The sequence below is a fragment of the Eubalaena glacialis genome, chromosome 18 (genome assembly GCF_028564815.1).
Source record: "Eubalaena glacialis isolate mEubGla1 chromosome 18, mEubGla1.1.hap2.+ XY, whole genome shotgun sequence".
Classification (NCBI taxonomy): Eukaryota; Metazoa; Chordata; class Mammalia; order Artiodactyla; family Balaenidae; genus Eubalaena; species Eubalaena glacialis.
The window spans coordinates 64,617,863-64,634,937 of NC_083733.1; the positions used below are offsets into that span (position 1 = coordinate 64,617,863).

General features: G+C 39.7%; 1 protein-coding gene and 1 pseudogene across 2 annotated transcripts; one reads left to right on the forward strand and one right to left on the reverse strand.

Annotated features, from left to right (window-relative positions):
* Positions 1-1,680: 1,680 nt before the first annotated feature.
* On the forward strand, positions 1,681-16,789 carry LOC133078680 (zinc finger protein 350-like). 2 transcript variants are annotated; one of them, XM_061173824.1, is made up of 4 exons: positions 1,681-1,860; positions 8,728-8,854; positions 9,599-9,694; positions 16,271-16,789. In XM_061173824.1, exons 1-4 carry the CDS (start codon positions 1,846-1,848, stop codon positions 16,375-16,377), a joined length of 345 nt encoding a protein of 114 aa, XP_061029807.1. In that variant the 5' UTR covers positions 1,681-1,845; the 3' UTR covers positions 16,378-16,789. The 2 variants fall into 2 exon arrangements, with proteins under 2 accessions (XP_061029807.1, XP_061029806.1); XM_061173823.1 differs by lacking the exon at positions 16,271-16,789 and adding an exon at positions 12,608-13,983.
* Positions 6,995-7,584, reverse strand: LOC133078800 (translation machinery-associated protein 16-like; annotated as a pseudogene).
* Positions 16,790-17,075: the final 286 nt, after the last annotated feature.

A 17,075-nucleotide genomic window follows, 5' to 3' on the forward strand; every position in this document is an offset into this window, starting at 1 on the left:
CTGGAGACCGAGGGGGACTGCATGTACTCAGAGGTCAAAGAACAGTTGCAGTAGGGGCAGGGTGGTGTCTGTGGGTTTGGGGGTTTAGAAAAGCTACTGGGAAATTATCTTAGAAAAATTTGTGGCCAGAAGGAGTGGAAACAAAAACTCACAGTAATCCTGCTGAATCAATGACCTTATAATGCGAGTCTTTCTGACTCCTTGTCTCTCTGATTTGCTGCTTTGGAGTGAGTATTGGAACTTGCTCCTTTTCCATTTCTCTGTTTGTGGAAGAAGGTTGCTGTCTGTGTGTATGCATTGAGTGTTCTAAGAGCTGTTTCAGAAGTCCAGTTTATGCACTGTGGTTATGTGCTACCTTCTGGTGTGATATTAAACTGCCTGAAAAGTAGTAAACTTTTCAGGCAGTTCTACAGAGAACTAAACTTTTGGAGGTTGTCTGGTTAAGAAGGTACAATAGTTAAGGTGATGAGCTTTGGAGAGAAAAGGCCTGGGCTTGAATTCTAGCCGTGCCTCTTAGAAAGTATGTGACTCTGGACAAGATACTTTATCTCTAGGTTTTAAGCCTTGACTTCCTTCGTTCTAGTGATTTGATGCTTCTAGATTGGTGGTGAGGATTAAATAAGAAAATGCTTAGGATTTGCTTAACACATTACTCTTCATAATGTTTGCTCTGCCTTGAGGTCTAGGTGTTGTGGTTTTTTAAACAAAAGAAAACTCTTAAGTATTGGGATTTGATGCTAGAGGACGCCTACATTAGTTTTTTTTGTTTTTTTTTAATAAATTTATTTATTTATTTTTGGCTGCGATGGGTCTTTGTTGCTGCGCGAGGGCTTTCTCTAGTTGCGCTGAGTGAGGGCTACTTTTCGTTGCGGTGCGCGGGCTTCTCATTGCGGTGGCTTCTCTTGTTGCGGAGCACGGGCTCTAGTCACGTGGGCTCAGTAGTTGTAGCTCATGGGCTCTAGAGCACAGGCTCAGTAGTTGTGGTGCATGGGCTTAGTTGCTCCGCGACATGTGGGATCTTTCTGGACCAGGGCTTGAACCCATGTCCCCTGTGTTGGCAGGCGGATTCTTAACCACTGCACCACCAGGGAAGCCCCCTATATTAGTTTTCTGTTAGTTCTGTGATAAAGTAACATCAATTAGTGGCTTAAACAACACAAGTCTATTATCTTACAGTTCTGTACGTTAGAAGTTTAACATGGATCTTACGGGGCTAAAATCAAGGTCTCAGCAGGAGTGTGTTATTTTCTAGAGGCTCTAGGGGGAGAATCTGTTTGTCTTTTCCAGCTTCTAGAGGCTGCCCACACTCCTTGCCTCCTGTTTCCCTTTCCCCCCATCTTCAAAGCCAACAATGGTGTGTAGAGTTCTTGTCACATCACATCTCTCTCTGGTCTCTTCTGCTTTCTTCAATGTATAAGGATCCTTGTGATTACATTGGGCCTACCTGAATAATCCAGGAAATCTATTTTTAGGTCATCTGATTAGCAACTGTAATTTCATTAGCAACCTCAATTCCCCTTTGCCTTGTGATGTAACATATTCACAGCTTCCAGGGATTAGAACGTGGATATCTTTGTGAGGGCCATGATTCCGCTTACTGCAGCACCTTTAACATCACTGACAAGGTGTATGGCTGAGGGGAATGTACAAATTAAAGCGAATTTGCTTTTGAGTCCTTAGAATCAAGTGAAGTAAGGAGAAGGAAGTTCCAGAACCAGGAAAGCGTCACTTCTGGGGATGCCATTAATTTGAGATGTGAGAGCTGTGACCAGAATTTGAGTGACAATCTAGCAAAGTAAAAAAAGAAGAATCCCAGTTCCAGTCATTTTCTAAGAACAGAAGAAAATGACCAAGGTCCAGGTGAGTTTTACATATTTATTTATTCCCTCCTTTCTTTTCTGTTGTATTTATAGAGGCTTATAAAAATTGACTTGATTAATTGGAAAATGACACATTGATAAGAGCCTGAATCTGAAGACAAATAAATATCAACCATAATGTTGATGTCATGGTAAACTAGGAATGGTGGGAATGCAGGTCAGAGATTCTGCTCAGAATTCTGAAGTCAGAATATTAATAAAAAACTGTAAGACCTGAGGGGTTATTTATGTTGCGCTACCAGATTATCTCCAATAATTTTGGCAGCCAGTGCCAGCAAGAGAAACACAAAACTTTACATGATTCGTGTTTTTGTACAGAGAAAGTAGATCATTTCCTCAGAAAAGTAAGTATTTCCTGGCACTGAAGTTTTAATAAATTTCTTGATGACTTTTCCTGCAGGGCGCAGTGGCCTCAATGGCAGCCTTCTGGTATATGCAAGAAGAGGTTCCCATTTCTCTGTTTCATGTGTGTGTGTGTTTTTACACTTTCTTATGGGGGCATAACATACATATAGTAAAGTGAATTTTTACACAGTTGTACACCTGTGGTTGTTTGTTATAGAGTTCCTTCAATACCCTTCTGGTATTCTGGCTTTCTTCAGATGTAAAAATCTAGATTTATCTAGACAAATGGATGGTTTAAATGGCCTCTCAAGCCATTTTTTGCTGAATTGGATTCCGGGTACAGACCTACCAGCAGAGTTTAAAATCACATTCTCTGCTAAAGACTTGGGATGTAGGGATCCATGATATTGTCTTTGTCACTGCATCCCAGTCTTAGAAATGTAGTATTCTTCCCGAATTATTCATTGTCAGTTCTTATCTACCTCCTTGTATTAGTTTCCTGTGGGTGCCATAATACATTACCGCAAAGTAGGCGGCTAGAACGACAGAAGTGTATGCCCTCACAGTTCTGGAGCCCAGAAGTCTGAAATCAGGTTGTCAGTGAGGCTGTGCTCCCTCCAGAACTCAAGGAGAAATCTATCCCTCGCCTAGTCCAGCTTCTGGTGGCTGTCTGCATTCTGTGGCTTGTGGCCTTGTCATTCCAATCTCTGTCTCTGTCTTCACGTTACCTCCCCCTCTTCTGTTTGTCTGTCTCCTTCTGTCTGTCTCTTATAAAAACATTTGTCATTGGGTTTAGGGCCCACCCGGACTATCTGGGACTATCTTCTCATTTTAAGATCCTTAATTACTATATTTGCAAAGACCCTTTATCCAGACAAGGTAAAATTTACAGGTTCTGGGGATTAGGAAGTGGACATATCTTTTAGGAGGCCACCATCCAACCTGCTACCTTCCACTTTTATCATCTTTTGTGGTTATTAAATGAGTCATATACAAATCATTTGTTTGTGAAATATACAGAAACAATATGGAAATAAATAGAGCAAAAAAAGAAAGTTGCCCTGTCGAACCCTTCTCTACTCATCACTTAGGAGAGAAATAATTCTGTTTTTATTAACACTTATATGCATGTAGATATACATACATTATGTACACTTATGTGCATATACACACATATTTTTTGTGAAAATATTTTTGCATTACTGAGATCATAATAAACACATTACTTGCTTTATTCCTATAGCAACCTGCACTGGAGAGCGTTCCATTCAAGTATTTATGTATCTATCTCATTGCATTTAGGTTTGCATGATATTTCCTAGCATGTATATGCCTTAATTTATGTACTCTGTTTATATAAAGGTACTTTTTTTTTTTTTGGCCCGCCGTGCAGCATGTGGGATCTTCATTCCCTGCAGTGGAAGCATGGAGTCTTAACCACTGGATTGCCAGGGAAGTCCCTAAAATACATTTTAGCCATAAAATTTCTTCACAATACACATTCTGAATATGTGTGAAATTTTTTTTAGGTTAGATTCCTAAAAGGGAAATCTATGAGTCAAATGGTACCTGGACTTAAATTTTTCATGGTTGCTACAAAATTGCCCTTTTTTAAAGTCTTCAGCACTTGCTCTCAGAGTTTATGAAAGTCTCTGTTTTCCCCACATTCTTGCTATTATTTAATATTGTATCAGTTTTTAAATCTTACAAATCTGAAATATAAAAGCTATATCATTTTTTTGAAGGTTGTAGAGCCTAGTGTTTAGTTTTTTTTAATTAATTTATTTTATTTTATTATTTTATTTTATTTCTTTATTGTTTCTGGCTGCGTTGGGTCTTCATTGCTGCACGTGGGCTTTTCTCTGGTTGCGGTGAGCGGGGGCTACTCTTTGTTGTGGTGCGCGGTCTTCTCATTGCGGTGGCTTCTCTTGTTGCGGAGCACGGGCTCTAGGCGCGCGAGCTTCAGTAGTTGTGGCACGTAGGCTCAGTAGTTGTGACTTGTGGGCTCTAGAGCACAGGCTCAGTAGTTGTGGTGCACGGGCTTAACTGCTCCGTGGCATGTGGGATCTTCCCGGACCAGGGCTTGAACCCGTGTCCCCTGCACTGGTGGGCGGATTCTCAATGACTGTGCCACCAGGTGAAGCCCCTAGTGTTTAGTTTAAGAGCACAAATTCTGTGGTCAGATTCACTCATTCATATCTTGCTTTGGTCTATAATTACCTGCTTGATCTTATTCTGGTTATTTAATCTCTCTGCAGTGCTTTCTTCGTCTGAAAAATAGGAATTATAATAGAATTTACATGAAAGGATTATTCTGAAGATTAAATAGGTTAATATATATCAGAGTTTTTCAACCTCAACACTATTGACTTTTTTGGCCAAACAACAAATTCTTTGTTGAGGGGACACCACAGGATTATAGAATATTTAGCAGTTTCCCTGGTCAGTACCCTTTGGATGTCAGTAGCACCCTCCCACCCCCAAGTTGTGATAACCTAAAATGTCATATGTCTGCTATTGTAAAATAATTGTTGGCCGGTTGAGAACCACTGATCTATGTATATATGTATATACATATGTAGGACATATCTTAGAACATTGCCTGTTATTTAATAAGTGCTATCAGAATTAGTTTTACTATTATTTTTACTTGCATTATTATCAGTGACTTTGAACATATTTTACTGTATTTGTTAACTGTTTGTATTCTGTGAATTGCCTAATCAAATCCTTTGTGCTGATTTTGTTTTTTCTGATCTCTAAAAAAAAAAAAAATAGGTTTCAGGGATATTAATCTTTATCTGTTTTTTGCAAGACATTTTCTAGTTGGTATTGTTAGTGTGCTAGTTCGTGTGAGTAGTAAACTACTCATTTCTACATATTGATCTATCACAGTCTATCTTCAAGTAATATTATACCACTTCATTCATAGTATGAGAACCTTAAAAGAGTGTGCTTCCATTTCTTCTCTACCAGCCTTTGTGCTATTGTTGTCCTACATTTTACTTCTTTGTATTTTAGAAATCCCACAATCCCACAATACATTATTATCATTGCTTTAAACAATCACTTATCTTCTAAAGGTGTATAAAAAAATAAGATTTTATATTACTCATAGGTTTTTCATTTCTGCAGCCCTTCATTCATTTGGGTAGATCTAGATTTCTATCTGAAGGACATCCTTTAACATTTTTGCTAGTACATGTATGCCGCTGCTGAATTACTTTAGCTTTTGCATACCTGAAAAAGGTTTCATTTTGCCTTCATTTTTGAAATATATTTTCACTGGGAATTCAAGGTTGACAGTTTTCTTTTTTCGGTACTGTAAAGATGTTTTTCCATTGTCTTCTGACTTGTATTGTTTACAGGAGAAGTCTGTGTTCATCTGCTCTGTTCTTGTGCATGTAGTAAATCTGTTTTCTCTGGCTGTTTTAAAATGTTTCTCTTTAGGTCTTTTTTCTGTTTCATGCTGAATAGTTTCTATTGCTATATCTTCAAGTTCACTAATCTTTTCTTCTGCAGTGTCTAGTCTGCTATTAATCACATCCAATGAGTACATTGTTCATCTCAGACATTTCTAGAGTTGGAATTGGGTCTATTTGATATCTTCCATATTACTCCATATCACGTTGATGCTTTCCTCCACCTTTTTAAACATATGTATGTATAATATGTATTTTACTATTCTTATCTACTAATTTTATTATGCACGTCATTTCTGGTTTTGTTTCTGTTGATGATCTTTTCTCTTTGTATGAGTCATATTTTCTCTCTTTGCATATCTTGTAATTTTGATTGAGTACCAGGCATTATAAATTTTTTATTGTTGAGTAATAGACTTTTATTCCTTTAAATATTTTTCAGTTTTATTCTGGGATACAGTATAATTTACTATACCTATGTTTTTCAACGAGAGGGAGGCTGTGGGTACTATTAACATTTTGAGCTTGACAGTTCTTCCTGTGTAGGACAGTCATATGCTTTACAGGATATATAGCACCCTTGGTCCCTGACCATTAAATACAGTAGGGACCCGGTCAGTGTGACAATCTGAAACATCCTCACAAATTTTCATATCCCTCTTTGGTTTTTTTAAAATTAATTAATTTATTTATTTATTTATGCCTGCGTTGGGTCTTCGTTGCTGCGCGCGGGCTTTCTCTAGTTGCGGCAAGCGGGGACTACTCTTTGTTGTGGTGCATGGGCTTCTCATTGCGGTGGCTTCTCTTGTTGTGGAGCATGGGCTCTAGGTGCGCAGGGTTCCCATAAATGTATATAAATTCCGTATCACATTTTCCCTATTTTATAAGGAAAGAAAATAGTTTTAATGTGTAAGAGGAAGAAGAGTAAAACATATTACTAAAAGGCAATTTTGCCATCGTCACTGCTCAAGAAGTACCACAGTAACCTTCTAGCAACTGCTGCCCATGCCCCAAAACATGAGATTAGGTGATTCTAAGTAAGCATGAGGAAAAAAATAACAACATTTTTTGTCCTCATTCATATTGCTCTCCCAGCCCCAGAAATTCAGATTAAATGGATTTTGCAGAGCATTTCTACCTAGTCTAACAACTTAATGTAAATAAAAAGCAACATTCATTTTTAAGTAAAAATCATAACACAGTTTTTGAAACTGAAAATGGGATTCTCATCATATAAGAGAATAAGCTAAACAGCAAATTCTTGTGTAGAGACAATTATTTACCATAATCAATTCAAGTGTAACTTGAGGTTCTCAAACTATTTATTTTCAACTCAAGTAAAGACAGTTAGGCCACTGCAGTCAGTTCCTCGTCTATGTCCCTTGATTCATCTTTCAGTTCCAATTCTCCTAAATCTCTGTCTACAGCTGTCACAGTTTTCTTCTTACACTTCTTAGGCACTGCATCATTAGCACAGATTTTTCTCATTTTAACGTTTGGCAGTTTCTTCAGATCAAAATCCCATTCCCTGCATTTAAAATGTCTGGAATCTCAAGGCCGCAGCCCCCGTACTGCTCTCGCTCCCGCTCCGTGGTCTGCTTGATGGCCGCCTCGGGAGCAGTGCTGCCTGCCCTGCCTGGCCTTGATGCTGTTGTGTAACTCGATCTGCTCCAGCTCACTGCTGAACTGATTTAAATACCTTTCAGTTAGTTCACAAGCGTCTCTCTGAATATTCTACTTTTGGGGGATCAAGATAATTTTGAAACCACTGCAGTTTTTCACCAATAAGGTTGAGACGCAAAGCCTTTTCATTCTTCAGTTTTTCTTTTTTTTCTAGTTTGTGGGCCTCTCTCGTAATTTGAGCCGCTTTTCTACTATATGGATGGATGACTTTTTTTTCTTGTCCTACGCTTTTTCCCTTTGGTGCTTTAGGCATGGCGACGTCCTTGTGGCCTGGGACCTCCGGACCTCTGACTCCACGCTGCGGGACCTCAGGGTCTGCGGCGGCAGCAGCTCACGAGGCAACTCCCAGTATAACATTCTTGATTGAAAGTTATTTCACTTGGCACTTTGAAAATACTATTTCATTCTTTTTCAGGCTTCCATCACTGCTGTTGAGAACTTAGAGGCAATAAATCATATTTGTTCTTTTGTTAGGTATATGTCATTTCCCTTTGGATATTTTTGAATTTTCCCTTTGAGTTTTGGTGTTCTGCAGTTTTACCTCCATGTGTCTAGGAGTGGATCTCTTTTTCCTGATCCTGCTTGAAATTGTGGGGTTCTCTCATCCTGAGGTTTTGTGTCTTTTACCAGCTCTAAAATATTCTCTGCCCTTACATCTTTGGTTTTTACCTTCCCTCAAATTTTCTGTTCTTCCCTCAGACTCAGAATAGGTGTAAATTCAACATTCTCACTCTATCCTTCATATCTCTCAACCTCGCTTTTGTATTTTCCATCATTGTCTTTTGCACTTCAGATCCGTTGTCTAGTTCACCATTCTCTCTATGTCGTATCAAATTGGTAGTCAATCTATAAATTGAAATTCCTAATTTCAATTACTGTATTTCTTGTTTTGAGAATTCATCTTTGTTTCTTCAAGTTAGCCCACTCATCTTTAAAACTCTGTTATGCCTTTGCACATATTAAACACTGTTTATATTCAGTGTCTTACAATTAACAGCATCATCAGGTTTTTCATGTTTAATTCTAGTGCTTATTGTTTCTGTTTAACTTGTGCACAGTGAAGGCTTCTTGAGAGCAAGAATACATGTGTTTGTTCTGATATCACCTTCATATAGTTCAGTGCACGCATATATGCACACAGATGGCAAATCTATCAAGGTTAACAAGAGGTTTTAATGACCACATTTCAGAAAACCTTCTGAATTATTGAGGGGGTGGGTGGCTGAATCACAGCAGCAGGATATCTGTATAAGACTTTCTATTCTTCCACACTATATAATGTAAATCACCTACATAGATACAGCCTACAGAGTAGAAATGATTAGAGTAGATTTCTGTACTTCTCTTCCAAACCATCAAATGATCATCCCAGATTAAAGAAGAATTCATTACTACAGGAATCATTATTATTTGAAGATGTAGCTGTGGAGTTCACCCGGGAGGAGTGGAGGCTACTAGACCCTGCTCAGAAGGACCTGTACCAGGATGTGATGCTGGAAAACTATAGCAACCTGCTGTCCGTGGGTAAGAACTGCTTCCCTGTGCCACTCAGGGTGCCCAATCAGCAGTCTTTCCTTTCTCAATTGTGCAGTGATTTGGGGGCAGGTATCTGAAGTGTGAATAATGTAAGAGAGATTGTCAAATTTTTTCTGCAAAGGGCCAGATAGTAAATACTGCAGGCTGTTTGGGCTACCTACTGTCTCTGTAATTATATTCTGGGGTTTTTTAAATAACACTTTTATTTTATTTTGTTTTTTCAGCACACATATAACATATTTTTATTTATCAATTATATAAGTATTCTGCTAAATTTATTATATGCACTATAAAATATACTTAAAAATAGAAACATCAAAAGGATGAAACATCAGTGAGATAAATATTTTTAAATGGTTTTAATTTTTAAAATTTAATGGTACAAAACACTTTTGCTATCATGTTTTAGAAGTTTGCCTTCACTTTTTGAATACTCTGTTTTGTAAGAGCACTTTATTCTGAATTAATAATGCTTTTAAAATGTAAAAAAATGCCTGAGTTACAGCCACCGACCATAGTTTGCTGACCCCTACATAAGACTTGAATTCTATAAGTGATAGATTCTCAGTCTCCTCTCGGGCCTCAGATAAAGGGAGTACATTTTCTCTACTCCAAGGGGAAAACTCTTTTCCAAGGTACAGTCACACAATCTATAAAAGGTATCATTTAACAATGTTCAGATCTCACGCCCAAAGATATTTTCCTAAATATTGTGTTATTTTTCGTGAATAGGTTATCAAAGTCCCAAACCAATTCAAATCTTCAAGTTGAAGCAAAGAGGCAAACCATGGTTAGAAAAGGAAAATATCCATGGTCAGAACTTTCCAGGTAAGTGAATGAGAAACATCCAGGTAGAAAAGAAGTAAATTCCTAGATTTGTGGAGGCCTCACACCTTTGAAATAGTGTTGAGGTGACTCATCTTCTGGTTTCTAACCTTTTGACAGTATCTAAACAGAGCCTCTGATTATTACTCTCCTATGTTAATATTCATTGCTTAAGCATTTAGAGGAAAATACTCCTGTGTTCTCACCCCTGGATTTGATACTGATTTATTTCATCTAGGATCTTGATTTGTTTTGCTTAGATATTTTTCTTTCTGAAGATTCTCAAATTTTCACTTCTTCATTGACTGCCATAGTATCACTGCTTGTTCCTTCCTCTTCCCTTGCTTTGAAAATTCAGTCTTCCACGCCTCTCTGCAAAGAGAGAACTTCAAATTCACCATCATCATCTTCTGACTACTGAACCTTGGGTAATATTGATTTGCTTCCTAACATTCAGCCCCACCCAGGGTGCTGTGTTCCCATGGTAACCCGGTCTTTTAATATACATCTGTCTGTTTCCTTTTTCTGGCTGGGCAAATATGAGCTAAAGCAAATGTAGCAAAACGTTAACTATAGAATCAAAGAGGTGGATATATGGCTGTTCACTGTGTAATTCTTAAAATTTGTCTGTTTGAAAATTTTTATAATAAAACGGTAAGGGAAGAGCTATAAGTATTGTAATTTTCAGAGTGAATTATGCCTCCCACATACATTGAAATAAAGGAATTCACTCAAATAAAAAAACAAAAACAGAAAATTCACAATCTTAGGCCCCACCTGAAATCAAACCATAAACGTCATGCATACTTTGCTGATTTCTCTGTATATTTGCTGGATCAGGTATTTATCTTGATTCATCTTAGTCACTCTCAGTTTAATTTCCCGAGTCTAAACAATTCTAGTTATAACCCTACTACCAACTATGGGATATTTAAATCCTTCTGTAATCAAGGGACTGCAAGATACAATGTGATGCTTACATAGAATTTTCTTTCCATTCCCTAAATTCAAAGTCAGCTTCATTTAAACCAGTCTCTACAATGCCTGCCACACGTATGATTGTTTCATTGATTCATTCCCTCAACAAGTATTTTTAATGCCTAATACACGCTGCTATGTAGTGTGCTTTATATTATGTGGCTACAGCAGAGAATAAAAGGGATTAAGTTATTACTCTCACAGAACTTGCATTCTAAGTGGGGGAGGTACACAAGAAATATACAAATTTTTCTGGTGGTAATTAGAACCACGGAGAACAATGTAGGGGGTAATGAATGTCAAGCAATAGGAGGGCCTGATGTTTTATACACAACGGACTGGGAATGCCTCTCTGCTCTGCCAGGGTGGCTGAATGGAGTGAGGGATGATCCATGGGTAGGCCTGGGAAAAGTGTACCAGCAGTGGTGGTCCTGAGGCAGAGGTGTACCTGGCGTGTTTGAGGACCATCCAGGAAGCCTGTGTGGGGAGAGCAGAGTGATCAAGAGCGGAAGTGATACTCATGAGGTGCGAAAGGGGCCCACACGATGCAGGGCACTGCAGGCCATTTTAAGGACTTAGGATTTTTTTTCAGAATGACAGTTACTGAATGGTTTGGGGCAGAAGAGTGACATGATCTGGCTTATGCCAAAGTCTCCTCCAAATTCCTCTCTCCAGTTGAGTTCTTCATGTCTGCACCGAGATATCCATCTCAAAATGTTTATGTCAAAATACACACCTGATTTTCCCACGTTCAAAACCTGTCTCCCTGATGTTCCTCAACAACTTAGCTGGTACGTCTAGTCATTTAAGCCAAATACCTAGGGAAAACCCTTGACTCCTCCCTTTTACTTACATTGAATTCAACACTGAATGTTGTTTTTTCCTTCTCCTAGATGTGCCTTGAGTTCATCCACTTCTCCACACGTACACTACTGTTGCTCCACACCAAGCCACCATTATCTCTTCCCTGGATTACTTCATTAACTTCCTCTCTCCTACACTCCTTCCTCTCCCATCACTATCCATGTAGCAGTCGGCAACCTCTTGGAAATATAAATCAGAACCCCCCACCTTCTCAAAACTTCCAGTGGCTTGCCACTAGTCTTAGCGTCAAATTCAGATTCTTCCTACCAGATCTACGTGATATGCCTTCTGTCTACCTTTTGAACTTCAACACTTCCTTCTCCCTATATAGCTGTTCCACTCAGGGCCTACTGGCTACCTTTCTATTTCTTGACCTGGCCAAAACCTTTCCTGTCTCAGGGCTTTTGCATTGCTGTTGTACTTGAATGAAAACTTGCAATTCTTTACATGAGGTTGCTTATTCTTTATTCCTGGTTTCTTGGCTCAACTTTTATTTTCTCACAGGTGTTCACCTATTTAAAGTTGGCCAACTCCCACTGTTCTTTTTCATATGCTAGGAACCAGTTTTCAGTCTGAAGTTGCCTTATTTCTTTGCTTCCATTTTGTTCTCTTTTGCCTAGTGGGATGCATTTGTATTCAAGTGCTAGGACAGTGAATGATACATAGTAGACATTCAATAAGCATTGGGGGAATGAATGGCTATATCCTCCATCATGCTAGATCAGATGTCTCTCCAACTTACTTTATCTTATGTTAATGAGACACAATTCTACTTCATCCTCTTTGCCTGTTTTGCAAGGATCTATTTGGAGAGCAGCAAAATCTTTACTAATTGAGAATTGTCTACCATTGATTCTGAATCAGCTGTTTTTTTTGAAGATGTTATGGCTTTATTTCATTGTGTTTCCCCACATATTCAAGAAGTAAATTTACACTTGATGGTTTCCTTCATATGACAGAATTGTCACAAAGAGCCAGCCCAAACCGTGGCATTTTAGAAGCAGTTTTATTACCTGATTTAGAAGCAGTTTTATTACCATAACCTGATTATGAAAGAATTAATTTTCTTTCTAGAAGTTGGAGAAATTGGTGATCATATGCAGTGGTCTTTGGAAATCCAAAACAAGCGTAAAGATATGGAAAGAGGCCGTGAACACAGTTCATCTGGAAATGTGTTTCATCTGCGCAGAAATCTTGTTACTTTAAGGCAAAGCCATGATAAGTTTGATGTACTGAACTCTAATTTAGATTTAGTTAACCAGAATAAAAGCTGTGTAGCGAAGAATCCTGACAAGTTTAATAAATATGAGAAATCGTTTCTTCGTACTAAGCATGAAAAACGTTACACTGGAGTTAAATGCAATAAATATGGAAACACCATCTTCACCAATTCGAAACTCAGTATACATCAAACTGAAAAACGAAAGAAACATGAGTGTATTGAATGTGGTAAAACCTTCATCAAAAAGTCTCAACTCACTGTACATCAGAGAACTCATACAGGAGAGAAACCATATAAATGCCTTAAATGTGGTAAAGCCTTCTGTAGGAAAGCAGAGCTCAATATACATATGCAAGTGGAAAGAGGAATAAAACCCCATGCATGTAGTGAGTGTGGGAAAACTTTCTCCAGGAAATCTCAGCTCCTTGTACATCAGAAAACTCATACGGGAGAGAAACCCTATACATGCAGTGAATGTGGAAGAGGCTTCATCCAGAAGGGTAATTTTCTTATACATCAGCGAATTCATACTGGAGAGAAGCCCTATGGATGCAAGGAATGTGGTAAAGCCTTCAGTCATAAGCCATGTCTCGTTGCACATCAGGTATTTCACACTGGAAATCCTCCCTATGTATGCAGTGAATGTGGAAGAGCTTACTTTCAAAAGTCGAGTCTCATTAGACATCAAAGAGGTCATACAGAAGAGAAACGCTATAAATGCAACGTATGTGGGAAAGGCTACTCCACGAAGTCAATACTCAGTAGACATCAGAGAGTTCATACAGGAGAGAAACCCCATGGATGCAGCAATTGTGGGAAAGCCTTCTGCCACAAGTCCTCCCTCACTAAACATAAGAAAACTCATATGAAAGAGAAATGTGTGGATTCAGTCAAGGTGGAAAATGATTTTCTTGGGAACCACAGCTCATTATGTACCACAGAACCCGTACAGGAGAAAAACTCTGTTGAAACAATGACAGTGCAAGGGCCTTCTGTGGCCGTGCAGACATCATTAAATATCAGTGGGTTCCTAGCCCAAGGGAATGTAGTCCTTGTGGGACAGCCTGTTGCCAGATGTGTACCCTCAGGAAATAACAGAGAATTTGTACAGGAGAGAAACCTCATGAATGCAGTAAATGTGGTAGTGCCTTCAGTTACCAATTATGTCTTATTTTATGTCACAGGAAACGTGTAGGGAAGATTTGGTACGTTCAGTGTGGAAAAGCCTTTAGATCAAAGTGTTAGCTTTTTATATAGTTGAAAACTTTCACTGAGAGAATGCTAATGAATGTAGTGATAATGGGAAGATATACCTCATTAAGTATCAGTGGCTCTAAGTAGGTTGAATTGTAATGAGCTTGACTTCAAAATCATCAATAAATTCACATCAGAAAGAAATTTTAGGAAGGCAGTTGTGTCAAGTCCCTAAGACCATCCTCACATTTGATTATTCTCTACAAGCAGTCACTAAACTCATAAAAGCTGCTATACTTAACTGTTACAGTTTATGACAGTGAAGAGTTACAAATTAAAATTAGCAAATGTAAAAGGTGCATGAGGCAGACTTTAGGAGAAACCAGGTGCATCCAGTTGTCCTCCCAGTGGAGTTGTATGGACAGTGCTTAATTCTCCAGCAATGACCTGACAACACATATGGCGTATTGCCAACCAGAGAAACTCACCTGAGCCTTAGTGCCAGGGGGATGGGAGGGGCAGTAAGGGGGTTAGTTATGGAGGCATGGAGAAACCACATGACTGACCTTAACTTCTCAAACTCTAGCCTCCTAAGGATCAAACTGATACAGAATGGCCCAGAGCCCCAGGCAAACAAAAGCAGGTGTTCACCAAAAATCATATTGCTAATGTAAACTATATGGCATGGCCGAAACCCCAGGTATACAAAGACGCTCTTGGCAGGCAGCATATTCCAAGGGCTTAGAGGTTCCTTCTCAGGTGCCAGTCAAGGGTCATTCCTTTCATTGGAACGTGCAGGGTCTGAACACCCCAAACTTGCCGAGTCAGCCCCTAATTTGCACAGCAGTGAATAGGACAAGGTTTTCAGTAACATGGTTCCTCATCATGTGTCAGAAATAAGGAATGTCTATGGATACACCAAATGTGTTGAACCTTTAGCAGAATGGCAGAGATCTCACAAAGGAGATAAGCTCGTGATTGCAATGGAAATTTGGAAACTTGTTGACGTAAGTCTACCCTCATTTTCCATCAGATTAACACCCTTAATGTGTATTTTGATAGAGAATGTCTTGAACTCTTTCTCATTGCTAGGGAATGACTCCATAACTCATTTGAAGATGGTTTATAGTCCGTGTCACATTGTACCTATTATATCTAAATCTTCTATCATCTTTGCCGTATTCTTTTAGAAGCAAGTTCCTAGGCCAGCCCACACTCAAGGGGAGAGTTGAGAATCTTTGAGGGCCTTCTTAGAGCCAGCCTACCAGAATAATGATTTTCAGGGAAAAAGACATTCTTTGCCGAGAGTTGCCATGGTTTCCTGCTTAAACAGTGCTTGAACAGAAGCTGGTGCTCGCCACCCCACCCCCTCAACCTGGCCATGCAGAGCCAGCCTTCTGCCTCCTCACAGCACCCTTGGACCACTCCCAAGGCGAGTGGGAGTGGAGTGACTGCTGTGACTACCACGTCCCCCTCACAGGTGCCCCAGCACTACCACCAGGACTTGGAGGCCACAAATAACTGCCAGATCCACCTGGAGCCTCTGACGTTTACCTGTCCGTGTCTCACTACTTTGATGGCCATGATGTGGCTTTGGAGAACTTGTTCTCTTCACCAGTCTCGTGAGGGGAGGGGACATGCTGAGAAGCTGATGAAGATGCAGAACCTGCCAGGTGGCCGAATCTTTGGTGTATGCTGAAACCAGAACAGGATGACTCGGAGAGTGGTCTCAAGGCAAGGCACGTGTGTTCCACTCAAAAGAGGGCATGAATCAGTCACTACTGGAACTGCACAAATTGCCTACTGTGAAAAATGACCCCTACTTGTGTGACAACCTGAATGAGCAGGTGAAATACATCAAAGAATTGGGTGACCACATAACCCACTTGTGCGTGATGAGGGCCCCCGAATCTGGCATGGCAGAGTGTCTCTGACAGGCTCACCCTGATGATGAGAGCTAAGCATCAGGCTGGCTTCCCAGTGGCCGTGGGGGTGACTTCCCTGGTTACCATGACAATGCATCCATTTTGGGTTTTCCTTTACCTTTTCTGTAAGTTGTACTAAAGCATCCACTTAAGTTTTTTTCATTTGTACTATTCCTTCAAATTTGGTACCCAGATTAAAAAAAATGACAGACACGTAAACACCCCAGGTTATACTAGGATTCCAGTGCCATTGAGAATACCCAGTCTCATGGTAAGAGGGCCCTTGGTTGATAAGAAAATCTCACAAATGTCACCCTGTTTTTTACGTAGGAGTGATTTAGCTAGAAGTCACTGCTCCTCGGTCATTCACTTGAAACTTTGTGCTGGCTTGAACAGGACAAATGACTGACTGGTGCAAGGAATTAGGAGCCTGGAGGATGGACAACACCCCCGCCCCCTGGTCCCCTGCTCCCCCGCCATGGAACTCTTCCTCCAGTCTCTGAGGAGAGCACATGGCTGGCTGATGCTAGAATGCCTGAGGGTGTGGGATGAAGATGATTCTAAGACTGTGGACGAAAACTGAAAACAGCAACCAACTGTTTCCTCTGCAGCAAGAAGAGAAAGCAAACAGAAAAAAGCAAGTCCCATCTCAATTTTCCTTCTGCCTACCCATTCTCTCTAGTGGCCCATGTTGGCAGAACTTAACGTGAAGCTGGCAAAAGAGAATCTGGTTTGCGCTATCACAAAGCAGACAGTGGAAGAATAGGTTGAGAGGTGAGAGACAATAGCTAAATAATCAGGCGAGCAACCTACTTCAATTGAGATTAGCTGTGGTGTGTGCCCCTGGCCCCTGCAATTTACAAATCTTACAGTCCACTTATAGACAAGTGCGGATTGAAAATATATTTGTGAATAAAATGATACTTATTTAAACAGTCCTTGAATATTTGCTCTGTATAAGACAACCTGTTAGTAAAGTTACTAGTCATTATTTGTGTGTGTGTGTGTGTGTGTGTGTGTGTGTGTGTGTGAGGGGGGGGGAGTTCGTTAGTAACTTTGATGGGATTTATGACCCAAAACACCAGTATGGTTTATGCCCCTAGAATCCATAACCTGTTTTGTATGTTTTGTACGGTTTTTTTATGTTCTTATTTTAGGGACAAATACACAGTCTGAAATCATGTAAAGTGGGGAAAGGGAA

Excerpts from the sequence above, each read along its gene's own strand:
- LOC133078680 (XM_061173823.1), top strand. Across the intron at positions 8,855-9,598 it reads TAGCAACCTGCTGTCCGTGG|GTTATCAAAGTCCCAAACCA; the intron begins GTAAGAACTGCT and ends TTTCGTGAATAG. Across the intron at positions 9,695-12,607 it reads CCATGGTCAGAACTTTCCAG|AAGTTGGAGAAATTGGTGAT; the intron begins GTAAGTGAATGA and ends TTTTCTTTCTAG.